The following is an 18,110-nucleotide window of genomic DNA, read 5'->3' as shown; positions in this document are numbered from 1 at the left end:
AAAAGATTTTGACCCATATTTACAAAGCGGTTCTGTTCCATTAGACCCCTTCTGGTGCCGGGAGAAACCTTAGAGTCCAGCGAACGGGCCAGGTAGTTCTCGCAGCACTAGCATGGCGTTCTATCCCCGCTTACTCGCGTGTATGTGTATCCCGGCACAGAGACGATACAGGTACCCTTGCTATCTTTTAGTCGCAGTTTCAGGAGCAATAAGGCTCGTTCCTGAGACAGCAGAATTGTCTCGCATGGGATTCCTGGGTCACAACTGCACATGTGAATTTGCAGGAACGCTACGTTTGGGACACCCTTTTATCACATAAGTAATGACTTTCTCTGACCCTATTAATCTCTATGTTTGGTATGTAGTGGCCAGAGTTCCTGTAGCCTCTATATTTGGTTTCTCTATACCAGGGATGGCCAACTCCAGCCACCAACAGGTCGGGCTTTCAGGATATTGAAGGCTGAGCCACCTGTGCTGAAGCAGGGATATCCTGAAAACCTGACCTGTTGGTGGCCCTTGAGGACTGGAGTTGGCCGCCCCCTGCCCTATACAAACGTGTGTGTTCTGCTAACTGTATCTGACGTACACGTGGAATTAAATGGCCATTGGTCGTTATAAGTTGGAGACCCAAGGTTGAGTTACCTGGAATACGATTCTGGACTTTTCCAGCAGGTACTGGGAGGTTATGGCACCACAGATCACACCCCTGCAAAGAACGGACAATCAAAGGGTATTTATTGGGGTGTCTCCATAGGGACAAGGAGGTCACACAGCAGAGAGAGAGTAGGAAAGGTGACAATGGGATTAAACCCCTTCAGTGCCAAAGGCAAGTGCGCCAACTGAGCCCTATCCTACAGAGACAGATGATGACGTTGGCATCAAACCTACAGGGAGAGATGTTAGATCCTAACCAGACACTGATAGTATGCAGGGACAGGAGACAGACCTGGCACAAATACACGGGGTAAAGCAGCTGTATGTAGAGATGGGTGAATTGTTTTATGGCGAATTTGGACCCGCAGCGGAGTGGCCGGTTCCGTTGGTCCGCGGGTTTCAGCGGATCGATGTCAAAAAGGGCGATTCGCGTTTTAGCGGATTTTGTATTATTATTACCAAAACACTCCGTTTGTGTACCCCATCCGCGGAGTCAGCAATCCGTTGGCGGATTCTTAAGAATTATTATTATTATTATAAGGATTATTATTATTATAAGGATTTTACAAATCCTGTGGGCTGTATCCAATGGCGGATATTGATGAAACCACCCAAATGGATTTTACACCGCGAAACTTATTTTTGGGGTAACATCAGCGAACATCCGGGTAACGTATTTGGGGGGATTCGCCCATCTCTATGGGTGGGGGGGGGGGGGGGAAAGGCTGCTTCACTGATATTTCACATTCGGGGGGGGGGGGGGTCACTTTGAGCAGTGATACAATGTTTTCCCTTTCTGATAAAGCCCTGCAGGAACTTTACAGGCACCAAAACTCACTGCCCTGAAAAGCTAACACTCTAATCTGCCATCCAAAAGCACGAGGGGTTAAAGCTTTGCCAAATGTATACGGATCACAAAGTAGGGGTAGCTGGAAGGCACAGCCGCCGGAGTGTCGCACCCACTGCCCCACAGAGGAGGACGTTTGGGAGGTGCTCCCATACAGGCAGGGTGGGGGTAGCTAGGAAGACCAAGAGAGATCCAAAAGGTGGCAACTCAGCGGGTGCATCCCGTGCGTACCAGTGACACAGGCACCTTGTCGATCTCTCTGGGTCTTCATATCTACCGAATTTATACTGAGGAGGAGAACAGTCTGCACCAAATGTATTCAATTAATAAGTCAGCCGAGGGCACTGGGATACACTTTGAGCACTTTTTTTGCCCCAGATTTACAATTTTGTCTTGATCCTTAGGCCCCCGTGTATTCATTTAATTCCACCCTCTGTATAAAGTACATTACAGGCATACCCCGCATTAACGTACGCAATGGGACCGGAGCATGTATGTAAAGCGAAAATGTACTTAAAGTGAAGCACTACCTTTATTCCACTTATCGATGCATGTACTGTACTGCAAACGTCATATACGTGCATAACTGATGTAAATAACGCATGTGTAACAGGCTCTATAGTCTCCCCGCTTGCGCACAGCTTCGGTACAGGTAGGGAGCCGGTATTGCTGTTCAGGACATGCTGACAGGCGCATGCGTGAGCTGCCGTTTGCCTATTGAGCGAGATGTACTTACTCGCGAGTGTACTTAAAGTGAGTGTACTTAAACCGGGGTATCCTGTACTGTATATTGAATTCCCTCGATTGAATCAGATGATTATTGCTTGACGTGTCTGTATTCTGATTCTCGTGCAATGTTTCTTTCTCTAGCGTGCTCAACTACAGTCCTCCTTCCCCAACAGGTCAGCTTTTCAGGATATCCCTGCTTCAGCACAGGTGGCCCAATCAGTGGCTCAGTATTCGACTGAGCCACTGGTTGACCCACCTGTGCTGAAGCAGGGATATCCTTAAAACCTGACCTGTTGGGGAGGGGGTCTTGAGGACTGGAGTTGAGGACCCCTGCACTAACTCTGGCCTTTATTTCCACTCCTCAGAAGACAGGTGACAGCCCCTGCAAGCGTTCTCCGCCCAGCACTGGTTCTCCAGATGTGGGCATTGTTCCACCAGACATGGCCCCAGTCGAGTCCGGCGGGACACGGTTTAGGTACTCACTCTTCTAGATAGATCTCCACGAACTTCCCAAACCTGCTGGAGTTATCGTTCCGGACGGTTTTGGCATTTCCGAAAGATTCCAGCAGTGGCGTCGCTTCGAGAATCTGAGAAAGCGAAGGAATTGGAAACGCTCTCGCAAACTGCACCTAGCGCCACCAACACACAACGGGCAAAGGCACACCAAGAAGTCTACACAAACACACACAGTTACTAACAAAAACACACAAATGTATACACATAAACACACACCGTTACTAGGACACACAAATACACAAACACATAAACACCGTTATAAACCCACAAAACACATAAATAAGCAATTATACACAAAAAAACACACCAGTAAATATTTAAAAACATGCACACAAATAAATATATGCAAACCTATACACAAACACCCACATCAACACAGACAGACACACATAAATATACACAAATACACAGAAATGCACACACATGAACACACACAAATAAATATAGATAACCACACACACACACACACACACACACATACAAACACATAAATGCACACACACATACAAACACATACATGCACACACACACACTATGAGATTACACCATCCCCCCCCCTCCATGAAATAACTTTCTCGTATTAAGTTTACAAAAAGTTAACACAATAACACCTTAAACCTCCATGGGAGGCCAATGTGCTAGGAGTTCATAGGACCCTCACATCTATCCACACACAGGCCAGGAATCCTGGGACTCAAGACATTGGCTCCTGTGCTCTTTGCAACCAAGCACAGTGCTAATACTTTCTACCAGTGCTTCCTCCGACATGCTTATAAATAGAGACTCGAGCAACTACAGCAGTGAGTAGTATCCATGCAGAGCAAACACATCCCTGCACCATACTCCATACCTCTATCTGCAGCACAGCCCAGCGGGAGCATGGGGACAGGAATAGAGACAGGTCAGGCAGTGCAAGTAGGCAAGCAATGTAACACAGCTATGGGGAAAGCCAGCGGGATGTTAGGGTGTATAGGGAGAGGTATTAGCAGCGGGATGTTGGGGTGTATAGGGAGAGGTATTAGCAGCAGGATGTTGGGGTGTATAGGGAGAGGTATTAGCAGCAGGGTGTTAGGGTGTATAGGGAGAGGTATTAGCGTTAGGGTGTATAGGGAGAGGTATTAGCAGCGGGATGTTAGGGTGTATAGGGAGAGGTATTAGCAGCAGGATGTTAGGGTGTATAGGGAGAGGTATTAGCAGCGGGATGTTAGGGGATATAGGGAGAGGTATTAGCAGCAGGATGTTAGGGTGTATAGGGAGAGGTATTAGCAGAGGGATGTTAGGATGTATAGGGAGAGGTATTAGCAGCGGGATGTTAGGGTGTATAGGGAGAGGTATTAGCAGCGGGGTGTTAGGGTGCATAGGGAGAGGTATTAGCAGCAGGATGTTAGGGTGTATAGGGAGAGGTATTAGCAGCGGAATGTTAGGGTGTATAGGGAGAGGTATTAGCAGCAGGGTATTAGGGTGTATAGGGAGAGGTATTAGCAGCAGGATGTTAGGGTGTATAGGGAGAGGTATTAGCAGCAGGATGTTAGGGTGTATAGGGAGAGGTATTAGCAGCAGGATGTTAGGGTGTATAGGGAGAGGTATTAGCAGCAGGATGTTACGGTGTATAGGGAGAGGTATTAGCAGCGGGATGTTAGGGTGTATAGGGAGACGTATTAGCAGCAGGATGTTGGGGTGTATAGGGAGAGGTATTAGCAGCAGGATGTTGGGGTGTATAGGGAGAGGTATTAGCAGCGGGGTGTTGGGGTGTATAGGGAGAGGTATTAGCAGGGGGATGTTGGGGTGTATAGGGAGAGGTATTAGCAGCAGGATGTTGGGGTGTATAGGGAGAGGTATTAACAGCGGGATGTTGGGTGTATAGGGAGAGGTATTAGCATCAGGGTATTAGGGTGTATAGGGAGAGGTATTAGCAGCAGGATGTTGGGGTGTATAGGGAGACGTATTAGCAGCGGGATGGTGGGGTGTATAGGGAGAGGTATTAGCAGCAGGATGTTGGGGAGTATAGGGAGAGGTATTAGCAGCGGGATGTTGGGGTGTATAGGGAGAGGTATTAGCAGCAGGGTATTAGGGTGTATAGGGAGAGGTATTAGCAGCGGGATGTTAGGGTGTATAGGGAGAGGTATTAGCAGCAGGGTGTTGGGATGTACAGTATAGGGAGAGGTATTAGCAGCGGGATGTTAGGGTGTATAGGGAGAGGTATTAACAGCGGGATGTTGGGTGTATAGGGAGAGGTATTAGCATCAGGGTATTAGGGTGTATAGGGAGAGGTATTAGCAGCAGGATGTTGGGGTGTATAGGGAGAGGTATTAGCAGCGGGATGTTGGGGTGTATAGGGAGAGGTATTAGCAGCAGGATGTTGGGGTGTATAGGGAGAGGTATTAGCAGCGGGATGTTGGGGTGTATAGGGAGAGGTATTAGCAGCAGGGTATTAGGGTGTATAGGGAGAGGTATTAGCAGCGGGATGTTAGGGTGTATAGGGAGAGGTATTAGCAGCAGGGTGTTGGGATGTACAGTATAGGGAGAGGTATTAGCAGTGGGATGTTAGGGTGTATAGGGAGAGGTATTAGCAGCAGGATGTTAGGGTGTATAGGGAGAGGTATTAGCAGCAGGATGTTAGGGTGTATAGGGAGAGGTATTAGCAGCGGGATGTTAGGGTGTATAGGGAGAGGTATTAGCAGCGGGATGTTAGGGTGTATAGGGAGAGGTATTAGCAGCGGGATGTTAGGGTGTATAGGGAGAGGTATTGGCAGCAGGATGTTGGGGTGTATAGGGAGAGGTATTAGCAGCGGGATGTTGGGGTGTATAGGGAGAGGTATTAGCAGCGGGATGTTAGGGTGTGTAGGGAGAGGTATAAGCAGCGGGGTGTTGGGGTGTATAGGGAGAGGTATTAGCAGCAGGATGTTAGGGTGTATATAGGGAGAGTTATTAGCAGCGGGATGTTAGGGTGTATAGGGAGAGGTATTGGCAGCAGGATGTTAGGGTGTATAGGGAGAGGTATTAGCAGCAGGATGTTAGGGTGTATAGGGAGAGGTATTGGCAGCAGGATGTTGGGGTGTATAGGGAGAGGTATTAGCAGCGGGATGTTGGGGTGTATAGGGAGAGGTATTAGCAGCAGGATGTTGGGGTGTATAGGGAGAGGTATTAGCAGCAGGGTATTAGGGTGTATAGGGAGAGGTATTAGCAGCGGGATGTTAGTGTGTATAGGGAGAGGTATTAGCAGCGGGTTGTTAGGGTGTATAGGGAGAGCTATTAGCAGCAGGATGTTAGGGTGTATAGGGAGAGGTATTAGCAGCGGGATGTTAGGGTGTATAGGGAGAGGTATTGGCAGCAGGATGTTGGGGTGTATAGGGAGAGGTATTAGCAGCGGGATGTTGGGGTGTATAGGGAGAGGTATTAGCAGCAGGATGTTGGGGTGTATAGGGAGAGGTATTAGCAGCAGGGTATTAGGGTGTATAGGGAGAGGTATTAGCAGCGGGATGTTAGTGTGTATAGGGAGAGGTATTAGCAGCGGGTTGTTAGGGTGTATAGGGAGAGCTATTAGCAGCAGGATGTTAGGGTGTATAGGGAGAGGTATTAGCAGCGGGGTGTTACGGTGTATAGGGAGAGGTATTAGCAGCAGGATGTTAGGGTGTATAGGGAGAGGTATTAGCAGCGGGATGTTAGGGGATATAGGGAGAGGTATTAGCAGCGGGATGTTAGGGTGTATAGGGAGAGGTATTAGCAGCGGGGTGTTAGGGTGTATAGGGAGAGGTATTGGCAGCAGGATGTTGGGGTGTATAGGAAGAGGTATTAGCAGCAGGATGTTAAAGTGTATAGGGAGAGGTATTAGCAGCAGGATGTTAGGGTGTATAGGGAGAGGTATTAGCAGCGGGATGTTAGGGTGTATAGGGAGAGGTATTAGCAGCGGGGTGTTAGGGTGTATAGGGAGCGGTATTAGCAGCGGGGTGTTAGGGTGTATAGGGAGAGGTATAAGCAGCGGGATGTTAGGGTGTATAGGGAGAGGTATTAGCAGCAAGGTGTTAGGGTGTATAGGGAGAGGTATTAGCAGCGGGATGTTAGGGTGTATAGGGAGAGGTATTAGCAGCAGGGTGTTGGGATGTACAGTATAGGGAGAGGTATTAGCAGCGGGGTGTTAGGGTGTATAGGGAGAGGTATTAGCAGCGGGATGTGGGTGTATAGGGAGAGGTATTAGCAGCGGGGTGTTAGGGTGTATAGGGAGAGGTATTAGCAGCGGGATGTGGGTGTATAGGGAGAGGTATTAGCAGCGGGGTGTTAGGGTGTATAGGGAGAGGTATTAGCAGCAGGGTGTTAGGGTGTATAGGGAGAGATATTAGCAGCGGGATGTGGGTGTATAGGGAGAGGTATTAGCAGCAGTATGTTAGGGTGTATAGGGAGAGGTATTAGCAGCGGGGTGTTAGGGTGTATAGGGAGAGGTATTAGCAGCGGGATGTGGGTGTATAGGGAGAGGTATTAGCAGCAGGGTGTTATGGTGTATAGGGAGAGGTATTAGCAGCGGGATGTTAGGGTGTATAGGGAGAGGTATTAGCAGCGGGATGTTAGGGTGTATAGGGAGAGGTATTAGCAGCAGGATGTTAGGGTGTATAGGGAGAGGTATTAGCAGCAGGGTGTTAGGGTGTATAGGGAGAAGTATTAGCAGCAGGGTGTTAGGGTGTATAGGGAGAGGTATTAGCAGCGGGATGTTAGGGTGTATAGGGAGAGGTATTAGCAGCAGGATGTTATGGTGTATAGGGAGAGGTATTAGCAGCAGGGTGTTAGGGTGTATAGGGAGAAGTATTAGCAGCAGGGTGTTAGGGTGTATAGGGAGAGGTATTAGCAGCGGGGTGTTAGGGTGTATAGGGAGAGGTATTAGCAGCGGGGTGTTAGGGTGTATAGGGAGAGGTATTAGCAGCGGGGTGTTAGGGTGTATAGGGAGACGTATTAGCAGCAGGATGTTGGGGTGTATAGGGAGAGGTATTAGCAGCAGGATATTGGGGTGTATAGGGAGAGGTATTAGCAGCAGGATGTTAGGGTGTATAGGGAGAGGTATTAGCAGTGGGATGTTAGGGTGTATAGGGAGACGTATTAGCAGCAGGATGTTGGGGTGTATAGGGAGAGGTATTAGCAGCAGGATATTGGGGTGTATAGGGAGAGGTATTAGCAGCAGGATGTTAGGGTGTATAGGGAGAGGTATTAGCAGCAGGATGTTAGGGTGTATAGGGAGACGTATTAGCAGCAGGATGTTGGGGTGTATAGGGAGAGGTATTAGCAGCAGGATATTGGGGTGTATAGGGAGAGGTATTAGCAGCAGGATGTTAGGGTGTATAGGGAGAGGTATTAGCAGCAGGATGTTAGGGTGTATAGGGAGAGGTATTAGCAGCAGGGTGTTGGGGTGTATAGGGAGAGGTATTAGCATCGGGATGTTGGGGTGTATAGGGAGAGGTATTAGCAGCAGGGTATTAGGGTGTATAGGGAGAGGTATTAGCAGCAGGATATTGGGGTGTATAGGGAGAGGTATTAGCAGCAGGATGTTAGGGTGTATAGGGAGAGGTATTAGCAGCAGGATGTTAGGGTGTATAGGGAGAGGTATTAGCAGCAGGATATTGGGGTGTATAGGGAGAGGTATAAGCAGCAGGATGTTAGGGTGTATAGGGAGAGGTATTAGCAGCAGGATGTTAGGGTGTATAGGGAGACGTATTAGCAGCAGGATGTTGGGGTGTATAGGGAGAGGTATTAGCAGCAGGGTATTAGGGTGTATAGGGAGAGGTATTAGCAGCAGGATATTGGGGTGTATAGGGAGAGGTATTAGCAGCAGGATGTTAGGGTGTATAGGGAGAGGTATTAGCAGCAGGATGTTAGGGTGTATAGGGAGAGGTATTAGCAGCGGGATGTTAGGGTGTATAGGGAGAGGTATTAGCAGCAGGATGTTAGGGTGTATAGGGAGAGGTATTAGCAGCAGGGTGTTAGGGTGTATAGGGAGAGGTATTAGCAGCGGGATGTGGGTGTATAGGGAGAGGTATTAGCAGCGGGATGTTAGGGTGTATAGGGAGAGGTATTAGCAGCAGGATATTGGGGTGTATAGGGAGAGGTATTAGCAGCAGGATGTTAGGGTGTATAGGGAGAGGTATTAGCAGCAGGATGTTAGGGTGTATAGGGAGACGTATTAGCAGCAGGATGTTGGGGTGTATAGGGAGAGGTATTAGCAGCAGGATATTGGGGTGTATAGGGAGAGGTATTAGCAGCAGGATGTTGGGGTGTATAGGGAGAGGTATTAGCATCGGGATGTTGGGGTGTATAGGGAGAGGTATTAGCAGCAGGGTATTAGGGTGTATAGGGAGAGGTATTAGCAGCAGGATATTGGGGTGTATAGGGAGAGGTATTAGCAGCAGGATGTTAGGGTGTATAGGGAGAGGTATTAGCAGCAGGATGTTAGGGTGTATAGGGAGAGGTATTGGCAGCGGGATGTTAGGGTGTATAGGGAGAGGTATTAGCAGCAGGATGTTAGGGTGTATAGGGAGAGGTATTAGCAGCAGGGTGTTAGGGTGTATAGGGAGAGGTATTAGCAGCGGGATGTGGGTGTATAGGGAGAGGTATTAGCAGCGGGATGTTAGGGTGTATAGGGAGAGGTATTAGCAGCAGGATATTGGGGTGTATAGGGAGAGGTATTAGCAGCAGGATGTTAGGGTGTATAGGGAGAGGTATTAGCAGCAGGATGTTAGGGTGTATAGGGAGAGGTATTAGCAGCAGGGTGTTAGGGTGTATAGGGAGAGGTATTAGCAGCGGGATGTGGGTGTATAGGGAGAGGTATTAGCAGCAGGATGTTAGGGTGTATAGGGAGAGGTATTAGCAGCAGGGTGTTAGGGTGTATAGGGAGAGGTATTAGCAGCGGGATGTGGGTGTATAGGGAGAGGTATTAGCAGCAGGATGTTAGGGTGTATAGGGAGAGGTATTAGCAGCAGGATGGTAGGGTGTATAGGGAGAGGTATTAGCAGCAGGGTGTTAGGGTGTATAGGGAGAGGTATTAGCAGCGGGATGTGGGTGTATAGGGAGAGGTATTAGCAGCAGGATGTTAGGGTGTATAGGGAGAGGTATTAGCAGCGGGATGTTAGGGTGTATAGGGAGAGGTATTAGCAGCGGGATGTTAGGGTGCATAGGGAGAGGTATTAGCAGCGGGATGTTATGGTGTATAGGGAGAGGTATTAGCAGCGGGGTGTTGGGGTGTATAGGGAGAGGTATTAGCAGCGGGATGTTAGGGTGCATAGGGAGAGGTATTAGCAGCAGGATGTTAGGGTGTATAGGGAGAGGTATTAGCAGCAGGGTGTTAGGGTGTATAGGGAGAGGTATTAGCAGCGGGGTGTTGGGGTGTATAGGGAGAGGTATTAGCAGCGGGATGTTAGGGTGCATAGGGAGAGGTATTAGCAGCAGGATGTTAGGGTGTATAGGGAGAGGTATTAGCAGCAGGGTGTTAGGGTGTATAGGGAGAGGTATTAGCAGCGGGGTGTTAGGGTGTATAGGGAGAGGTATTAGCAGCGGGATGTTAGGGTGTATAGGGAGAGGTATTAGCAGCGGGATGTTAGGGTGTATAGGGAGAGGTATTAGTAGTGGGATGTTAGGGTGTATAGGGAGAGGTATTAGCAGCGGGATGTTAGGGTGTATAGGGAGAGGTATTAGCAGCGGGATGTTAGGGTGTATAGAGAGAGGTATTAGCAGCGGGATGTTGGGGTGTATAGGGAGAGGTATTAGCAGCGGGATGTTGGGGTGTATAGAGAGAGGTATTAGCAGCAGGATGTTGGGGTGTATAGGGAGAGGTATTAGCAGCGGGATGTTAGGGTGTATAGGGAGAGGTATTAGCAGCGGGGTGTTAGGGTGTATAGGGAGAGGTATTAGCAGCGGGATGTTAGGGTGTATAGAGAGAGGTATTAGCAGCAGGATGTTGGGGTGTATAGGGAGAGGTATTAGCAGCGGGATGTTAGGGTGTATAGGGAGAGGTATTAGCAGCGGGATGTTAGGGTGTATAGGGAGAGGTATTAGCAGCGGGATGTTAGGGTGTATAGGGAGAGGTATTAGCAGCGGGGTGTTGGGGTGTATAGGGAGAGGTATTAGCAGCGGGATGTTAGGGTGCATAGGGAGAGGTATTAGCAGCAGGATGTTAGGGTGTATAGGGAGAGGTATTAGCAGCAGGGTGTTAGGGTGTATAGGGAGAGGTATTAGCAGCGGGGTGTTAGGGTGTATAGGGAGAGGTATTAGCAGCGGGATGTTAGGGTGTATAGGGAGAGGTATTAGCAGCGGGATGTTAGGGTGTATAGGGAGAGGTATTAGCAGTGGGGTGTTAGGGTGTATAGGGAGAGGTATTAGCAGCGGGATGTTAGGGTGTATAGAGAGAGGTATTAGCAGCGGGATGTTGGGGTGTATAGGGAGAGGTATTAGCAGCGGGATGTTGGGGTGTATAGAGAGAGGTATTAGCAGCAGGATGTTGGGGTGTATAGGGAGAGGTATTAGCAGCGGGATGTTAGGGTGTATAGAGAGAGGTATTAGCAGCAGGATGTTGGGGTGTATAGGGAGAGGTATTAGCAGCGGGATGTTAGGGTGTATAGGGAGAGGTAATAGCAGCGGGATGTTAGGGTGTATAGGGAGAGGTATTAGCAGCGGGGTGTTAGGGTGTATAGGGAGAGGTATTAGCAGCAGGGTGTTAGGGTGTATAGGGAGAGGTATTATCAGCGGGATGTTAGGGTGTATAGGGAGAGGTATTAGCAGCGGGATGTTAGGGTGTATAGGGAGAGGTATTAGCAGCAGGGTGTTAGGATGTATAGGGAGAGGTATTAGCATCGGAATGTTAGGGTGTATAGGGAGAGGTATTAGCAGCGGGATGTTAGGGTGTATAGGGAGAGGTATTAGCAGCGGGATGTTAGGGTGTATAGGGAGAGGTATTAGCAGTGGGATGTTAGGGTGTATAGGGAGAGGTATTAGCAGCGGGATGTTAGGGTGTATAGGGAGAGGTATTAGCAGCGGGATGTTAGGGTGTATAGAGAGAGGTATTAGCAGCGGGATGTTGGGGTGTATAGGGAGAGGTATTAGCAGCGGGATGTTGGGGTGTATAGAGAGAGGTATTAGCAGCAGGATGTTGGGGTGTATAGGGAGAGGTATTAGCAGCGGGATGTTAGGGTGTATAGAGAGAGGTATTAGCAGCAGGATGTTGGGGTGTATAGGGAGAGGTATTAGCAGCGGGATGTTAGGGTGTATAGGGAGAGGTATTAGCAGCGGGATGTTAGGGTGTATAGGGAGAGGTATTAGCAGCGGGTGTTAGGGTGTATAGGGAGAGGTATTAGCAGCGGGATGTTAGGGTGTATAGGGAGAGGTATTAGCAGCAGGGTGTTAGGGTGTATAGGGAGAGGTATTAGCAGCGGGATGTTAGGGTGTATAGGGAGAGGTATTAGCAGCGGGATGTTAGGGTGTATAGGGAGAGGTATTAGCAGCAGGGTGTTAGGATGTATAGGGAGAGGTATTAGCAGCGGAATGTTAGGGTGTATAGGGAGAGGTATTAGCAGCGGGGTGTTGGGGTGTATAGGGAGAGGTATTAGCAGCGGGGTGTTAGGGTGTATAGGGAGAGGTATTAGCAGCGGGATGTTAGGGTGTATAGGGAGAGGTATTAGCAGCAGGGTGTTAGGGTGTATAGGGAGAGGTATTAGCAGCGGGATGTTAGGGTGTATAGGGAGAGGTATTAGCAGCGGGATGTTAGGGTGTATAGGGAGAGGTATTAGCAGCGGGGTGTTAGGGTGTATAGGGAGAGGTATTAGCAGCGGGATGTTAGGGTGTATAGGGAGAGGTATTAGCAGCAGGGTGTTAGGGTGTATAGGGAGAGGTATTAGCAGCGGGATGTTAGGGTGTATAGGGAGAGGTATTAGCAGCGGGATGTTAGGGTGTATAGGGAGAGGTATTAGCAGCGGGATGTTAGGGTGTATAGGGAGAGGTATTAGCAGCAGGGTGTTAGGGTGTATAGGGAGAGGTATTAGCAGCGGGATGTTAGGGTGTATAGGGAGAGGTATTAGCAGCGGGATGTTAGGGTGTATAGGGAGAGGTATTAGCAGCGGGATGTTAGGGTGTATAGGGAGAGGTATTAGCAGCGGGGTGTTAGGGTGTATAGGGAGAGGTATTCGCAGCGGGATGTTAGGGTGTATAGGGAGAGGTATTAGCAGCGGGATGTTGGGGTGTATAGGGAGAGGTATTAGCAGCGGGGTGTTAGGATGTATAGGGAGAGGTATTAGCAGCGGGGTGTTAGGGTGTATAGGGAGAGGTATTAGCAGCGGGATGTTAGGGTGTATAGGGAGAGGTATTAGCAGCGGGATGTTGGGGTGTATAGGGAGAGGTATTAGCAGCGGGGTGTTAGGATGTATAGGGAGAGGTATTAGCAGCAGGGTGTTAGGATGTATAGGGAGAGGTATTAGCAGCGGGGTGTTAGGGTGTATAGGGAGAGGTATTAGCAGCGGGATGTTAGGGTGTATAGGGAGAGGTATTAGCAGCGGGATGTTGGGGTGTATAGGGAGAGGTATTAGCAGCAGGGTGTTAGGATGTATAGGGAGAGGTATTAGCAGCGGGATGTTAGGGTGTATAGGGAGAGGTATTAGCAGCGGGATGTTAGGGTGTATAGGGAGAGGTATTAGCAGCGGGATGTTAGGGTGTATAGGGAGAGGTATTAGCAGCGGGGTGTTAGGGTGTATAGGGAGAGGTATTAGCAGCGGGATGTTAGGGTGTATAGGGAGAGGTATTAGCAGCGGGATGTTAGGGTGTATAGGGAGAGGTATTAGCAGCAGGATGTTAGGGTGTATAGGGAGAGGTATTAGCAGCAGGGTGTTAGGGTGTATAGGGAGAGGTATTAGCAGCGGGGTGTTAGGGTGTATAGGGAGAGGTATTAGCAGCGGGATGTTAGGGTGTATAGGGAGAGGTATTAGCAGCAGGGTGTTAGGGTGTATAGGGAGAGGTATTAGCAGCGGGGTGTTAGGGTGTATAGGGAGAGGTATTAGCAGCGGGATGTTAGGGTGTATAGGGAGAGGTATTAGCAGCGGGGTGTTAGGGTGTATAGGGAGAGGTATTAGCAGCGGGGTGTTAGGGTGTATAGGGAGAGGTATTAGCAGCAGGATGTTAGGGTGCATAGGGAGAGGTATTAGCAGTGGGGTGTTAGGGTGTATAGGGAGAGGTATTAGCAGCAGGATGTTAGGGTGTATAGGGAGAGGTATTAGCAGCGGGGTGTTGGGGTGTATAGGGAGAGGTATTAGCAGCGGTGTGTTAGGGTGTATAGGGAGAGGTATTAGCAGCAGGGTGTTAGGGTGTATAGGGAGAGGTATTAGCAGCAGGGTGTTAGGGTGTATAGGGAGAGGTATTACCAGCAGGATGTTAGGATGTATAGGGAGAGGTATTAGCAGCGGGGTGTTAGGGTGTATAGGGAGAGGTATTAGCAGCGGGGTGTTAGGGTGTATAGGGAGAGGTATTAGCAGCAGGATGTTAGGGTGTATAGGGAGAGGTATTAGCAGCGGGATGTTGGGGTGTATAGGGAGAGGTATTAGCAGCAGGATGTTAGGGTGTATAGGGAGAGGTATTAGCAGCGGGGTGTTAGGGTGTATAGGGAGAGGTATTAGCAGCGGGGTGTTAGGGTGTATAGGGAGAGGTATTAGCAGTGGGGTGTTAGGGTGTATAGGGAGAGGTATTAGCAGCAGGATGTTAGGGTGTATAGGGAGAGGTATTAGCAGCGGGGTGTTGGGGTGTATAGGGAGAGGTATTAGCAGCAGGGTGTTAGGGTGTATAGGGAGAGGTATTAGCAGCAGGGTGTTAGGGTGTATAGGGAGAGGTATTAGCAGCGGGATGTTAGGGTGTATAGGGAGAGGTATTAGCAGCGGGATGTTAGGGTGTATAGGGAGATGTATTAGCAGCGGGGTGTTAGGGTGTATAGGGAGAGGTATTAGCAGCAGGGTGTTAGGGTGTATAGGGAGAGGTATTAGCAGCAGGATGTTAGGGTGTATAGGGAGAGGTATTAGCAGCGGGATGTTAGGGTGTATAGGGAGAGGTATTAGCAGCGGGATGTTAGGGTGTATAGGGAGAGGTATTAGCAGCGGGATGTTAGGGTGTATAGGGAGAGGTATTGGCAGCAGGATGTTGGGGTGTATAGGGAGAGGTATTAGCAGCGGGATGTTGGGGTGTATAGGGAGAGGTATTAGCAGCGGGATGTTAGGGTGTGTAGGGAGAGGTATAAGCAGCGGGGTGTTGGGGTGTATAGGGAGAGGTATTAGCAGCAGGATGTTAGGGTGTATATAGGGAGAGTTATTAGCAGCGGGATGTTAGGGTGTATAGGGAGAGGTATTGGCAGCAGGATGTTAGGGTGTATAGGGAGAGGTATTAGCAGCAGGATGTTAGGGTGTATAGGGAGAGGTATTGGCAGCAGGATGTTGGGGTGTATAGGGAGAGGTATTAGCAGCGGGATGTTGGGGTGTATAGGGAGAGGTATTAGCAGCAGGATGTTGGGGTGTATAGGGAGAGGTATTAGCAGCAGGGTATTAGGGTGTATAGGGAGAGGTATTAGCAGCGGGATGTTAGTGTGTATAGGGAGAGGTATTAGCAGCGGGTTGTTAGGGTGTATAGGGAGAGCTATTAGCAGCAGGATGTTAGGGTGTATAGGGAGAGGTATTAGCAGCGGGATGTTAGGGTGTATAGGGAGAGGTATTGGCAGCAGGATGTTGGGGTGTATAGGGAGAGGTATTAGCAGCGGGATGTTGGGGTGTATAGGGAGAGGTATTAGCAGCAGGATGTTGGGGTGTATAGGGAGAGGTATTAGCAGCAGGGTATTAGGGTGTATAGGGAGAGGTATTAGCAGCGGGATGTTAGTGTGTATAGGGAGAGGTATTAGCAGCGGGTTGTTAGGGTGTATAGGGAGAGCTATTAGCAGCAGGATGTTACGGTGTATAGGGAGAGGTATTAGCAGCGGGGTGTTACGGTGTATAGGGAGAGGTATTAGCAGCAGGATGTTGGGGTGTATAGGAAGAGGTATTAGCAGCAGGATGTTAGGGTGTATAGGGAGAGGTATTAGCAGCAGGATGTTAGGGTGTATAGGGAGAGGTATTAGCAGCGGGATGTTAGGGTGTATAGGGAGAGGTATTAGCAGCGGGGTGTTAGGGTGTATAGGGAGCGGTATTAGCAGCGGGGTGTTAGGGTGTATAGGGAGAGGTATAAGCAGCGGGATGTTAGGGTGTATAGGGAGAGGTATTAGCAGCAAGGTGTTAGGGTGTATAGGGAGAGGTATTAGCAGCGGGATGTTAGGGTGTATAGGGAGAGGTATTAGCAGCAGGGTGTTGGGATGTACAGTATAGGGAGAGGTATTAGCAGCGGGGTGTTAGGGTGTATAGGGAGAGGTATTAGCAGCGGGATGTGGGTGTATAGGGAGAGGTATTAGCAGCGGGGTGTTAGGGTGTATAGGGAGAGGTATTAGCAGCGGGATGTGGGTGTATAGGGAGAGGTATTAGCAGCGGGGTGTTAGGGTGTATAGGGAGAGGTATTAGCAGCAGGGTGTTAGGGTGTATAGGGAGAGATATTAGCAGCGGGATGTGGGTGTATAGGGAGAGGTATTAGCAGCAGTATGTTAGGGTGTATAGGGAGAGGTATTAGCAGCGGGGTGTTAGGGTGTATAGGGAGAGGTATTAGCAGCGGGATGTGGGTGTATAGGGAGAGGTATTAGCAGCAGGGTGTTATGGTGTATAGGGAGAGGTATTAGCAGCGGGATGTTAGGGTGTATAGGGAGAGGTATTAGCAGCGGGATGTTAGGGTGTATAGGGAGAGGTATTAGCAGCAGGATGTTAGGGTGTATAGGGAGAGGTATTAGCAGCAGGATGTTATGGTGTATAGGGAGAGGTATTAGCAGCAGGGTGTTAGGGTGTATAGGGAGAAGTATTAGCAGCAGGGTGTTAGGGTGTATAGGGAGAGGTATTAGCAGCGGGGTGTTAGGGTGTATAGGGAGAGGTATTAGCAGCGGGGTGTTAGGGTGTATAGGGAGAGGTATTAGCAGCGGGGTGTTAGGGTGTATAGGGAGACGTATTAGCAGCAGGATGTTGGGGTGTATAGGGAGAGGTATTAGCAGCAGGATATTGGGGTGTATAGGGAGAGGTATTAGCAGCAGGATGTTAGGGTGTATAGGGAGAGGTATTAGCAGTGGGATGTTAGGGTGTATAGGGAGACGTATTAGCAGCAGGATGTTGGGGTGTATAGGGAGAGGTATTAGCAGCAGGATATTGGGGTGTATAGGGAGAGGTATTAGCAGCAGGATGTTAGGGTGTATAGGGAGAGGTATTAGCAGCAGGATGTTAGGGTGTATAGGGAGACGTATTAGCAGCAGGATGTTGGGGTGTATAGGGAGAGGTATTAGCAGCAGGATATTGGGGTGTATAGGGAGAGGTATTAGCAGCAGGATGTTAGGGTGTATAGGGAGAGGTATTAGCAGCAGGATGTTAGGGTGTATAGGGAGAGGTATTAGCAGCAGGGTGTTGGGGTGTATAGGGAGAGGTATTAGCATCGGGATGTTGGGGTGTATAGGGAGAGGTATTAGCAGCAGGGTATTAGGGTGTATAGGGAGAGGTATTAGCAGCAGGATATTGGGGTGTATAGGGAGAGGTATTAGCAGCAGGATGTTAGGGTGTATAGGGAGAGGTATTAGCAGCAGGATGTTAGGGTGTATAGGGAGAGGTATTAGCAGCAGGATATTGGGGTGTATAGGGAGAGGTATAAGCAGCAGGATGTTAGGGTGTATAGGGAGAGGTATTAGCAGCAGGATGTTAGGGTGTATAGGGAGACGTATTAGCAGCAGGATGTTGGGGTGTATAGGGAGAGGTATTAGCAGCAGGGTATTAGGGTGTATAGGGAGAGGTATTAGCAGCAGGATATTGGGGTGTATAGGGAGAGGTATTAGCAGCAGGATGTTAGGGTGTATAGGGAGAGGTATTAGCAGCAGGATGTTAGGGTGTATAGGGAGAGGTATTAGCAGCGGGATGTTAGGGTGTATAGGGAGAGGTATTAGCAGCAGGATGTTAGGGTGTATAGGGAGAGGTATTAGCAGCAGGGTGTTAGGGTGTATAGGGAGAGGTATTAGCAGCGGGATGTGGGTGTATAGGGAGAGGTATTAGCAGCGGGATGTTAGGGTGTATAGGGAGAGGTATTAGCAGCAGGATATTGGGGTGTATAGGGAGAGGTATTAGCAGCAGGATGTTAGGGTGTATAGGGAGAGGTATTAGCAGCAGGATGTTAGGGTGTATAGGGAGACGTATTAGCAGCAGGATGTTGGGGTGTATAGGGAGAGGTATTAGCAGCAGGATATTGGGGTGTATAGGGAGAG

General features: G+C 49.2%; 1 protein-coding gene across 6 annotated transcripts in view; it reads right to left on the bottom strand.

Annotated features, from left to right (window-relative positions):
* The window catches only part of MYO15A (myosin XVA), a 159,920-nt gene that overhangs the window by 79,541 nt on the left and 62,269 nt on the right, over window positions 1-18,110 (bottom strand). For all 6 annotated transcript variants that reach the window (XM_075565895.1, XM_075565890.1, XM_075565894.1 and 3 more), the window contains exons 7-8: window positions 2,714-2,817; window positions 643-706 (exon numbers count right to left, since the gene is read on the bottom strand). In XM_075565895.1, coding sequence (XP_075422010.1) covers window positions 643-706; window positions 2,714-2,817 — 168 coding nt within the window. The remainder of the gene's footprint in view (window positions 1-642; window positions 707-2,713; window positions 2,818-18,110) is intronic.

This window comes from Ascaphus truei, chromosome 11, assembly GCF_040206685.1.
Source record: "Ascaphus truei isolate aAscTru1 chromosome 11, aAscTru1.hap1, whole genome shotgun sequence".
Taxonomy (NCBI): Eukaryota; Metazoa; Chordata; class Amphibia; order Anura; family Ascaphidae; genus Ascaphus; species Ascaphus truei.
The sequence above is the reverse complement of the archived record's forward strand: the minus strand, read 5'-3'. Positions and strand labels throughout refer to the sequence as shown.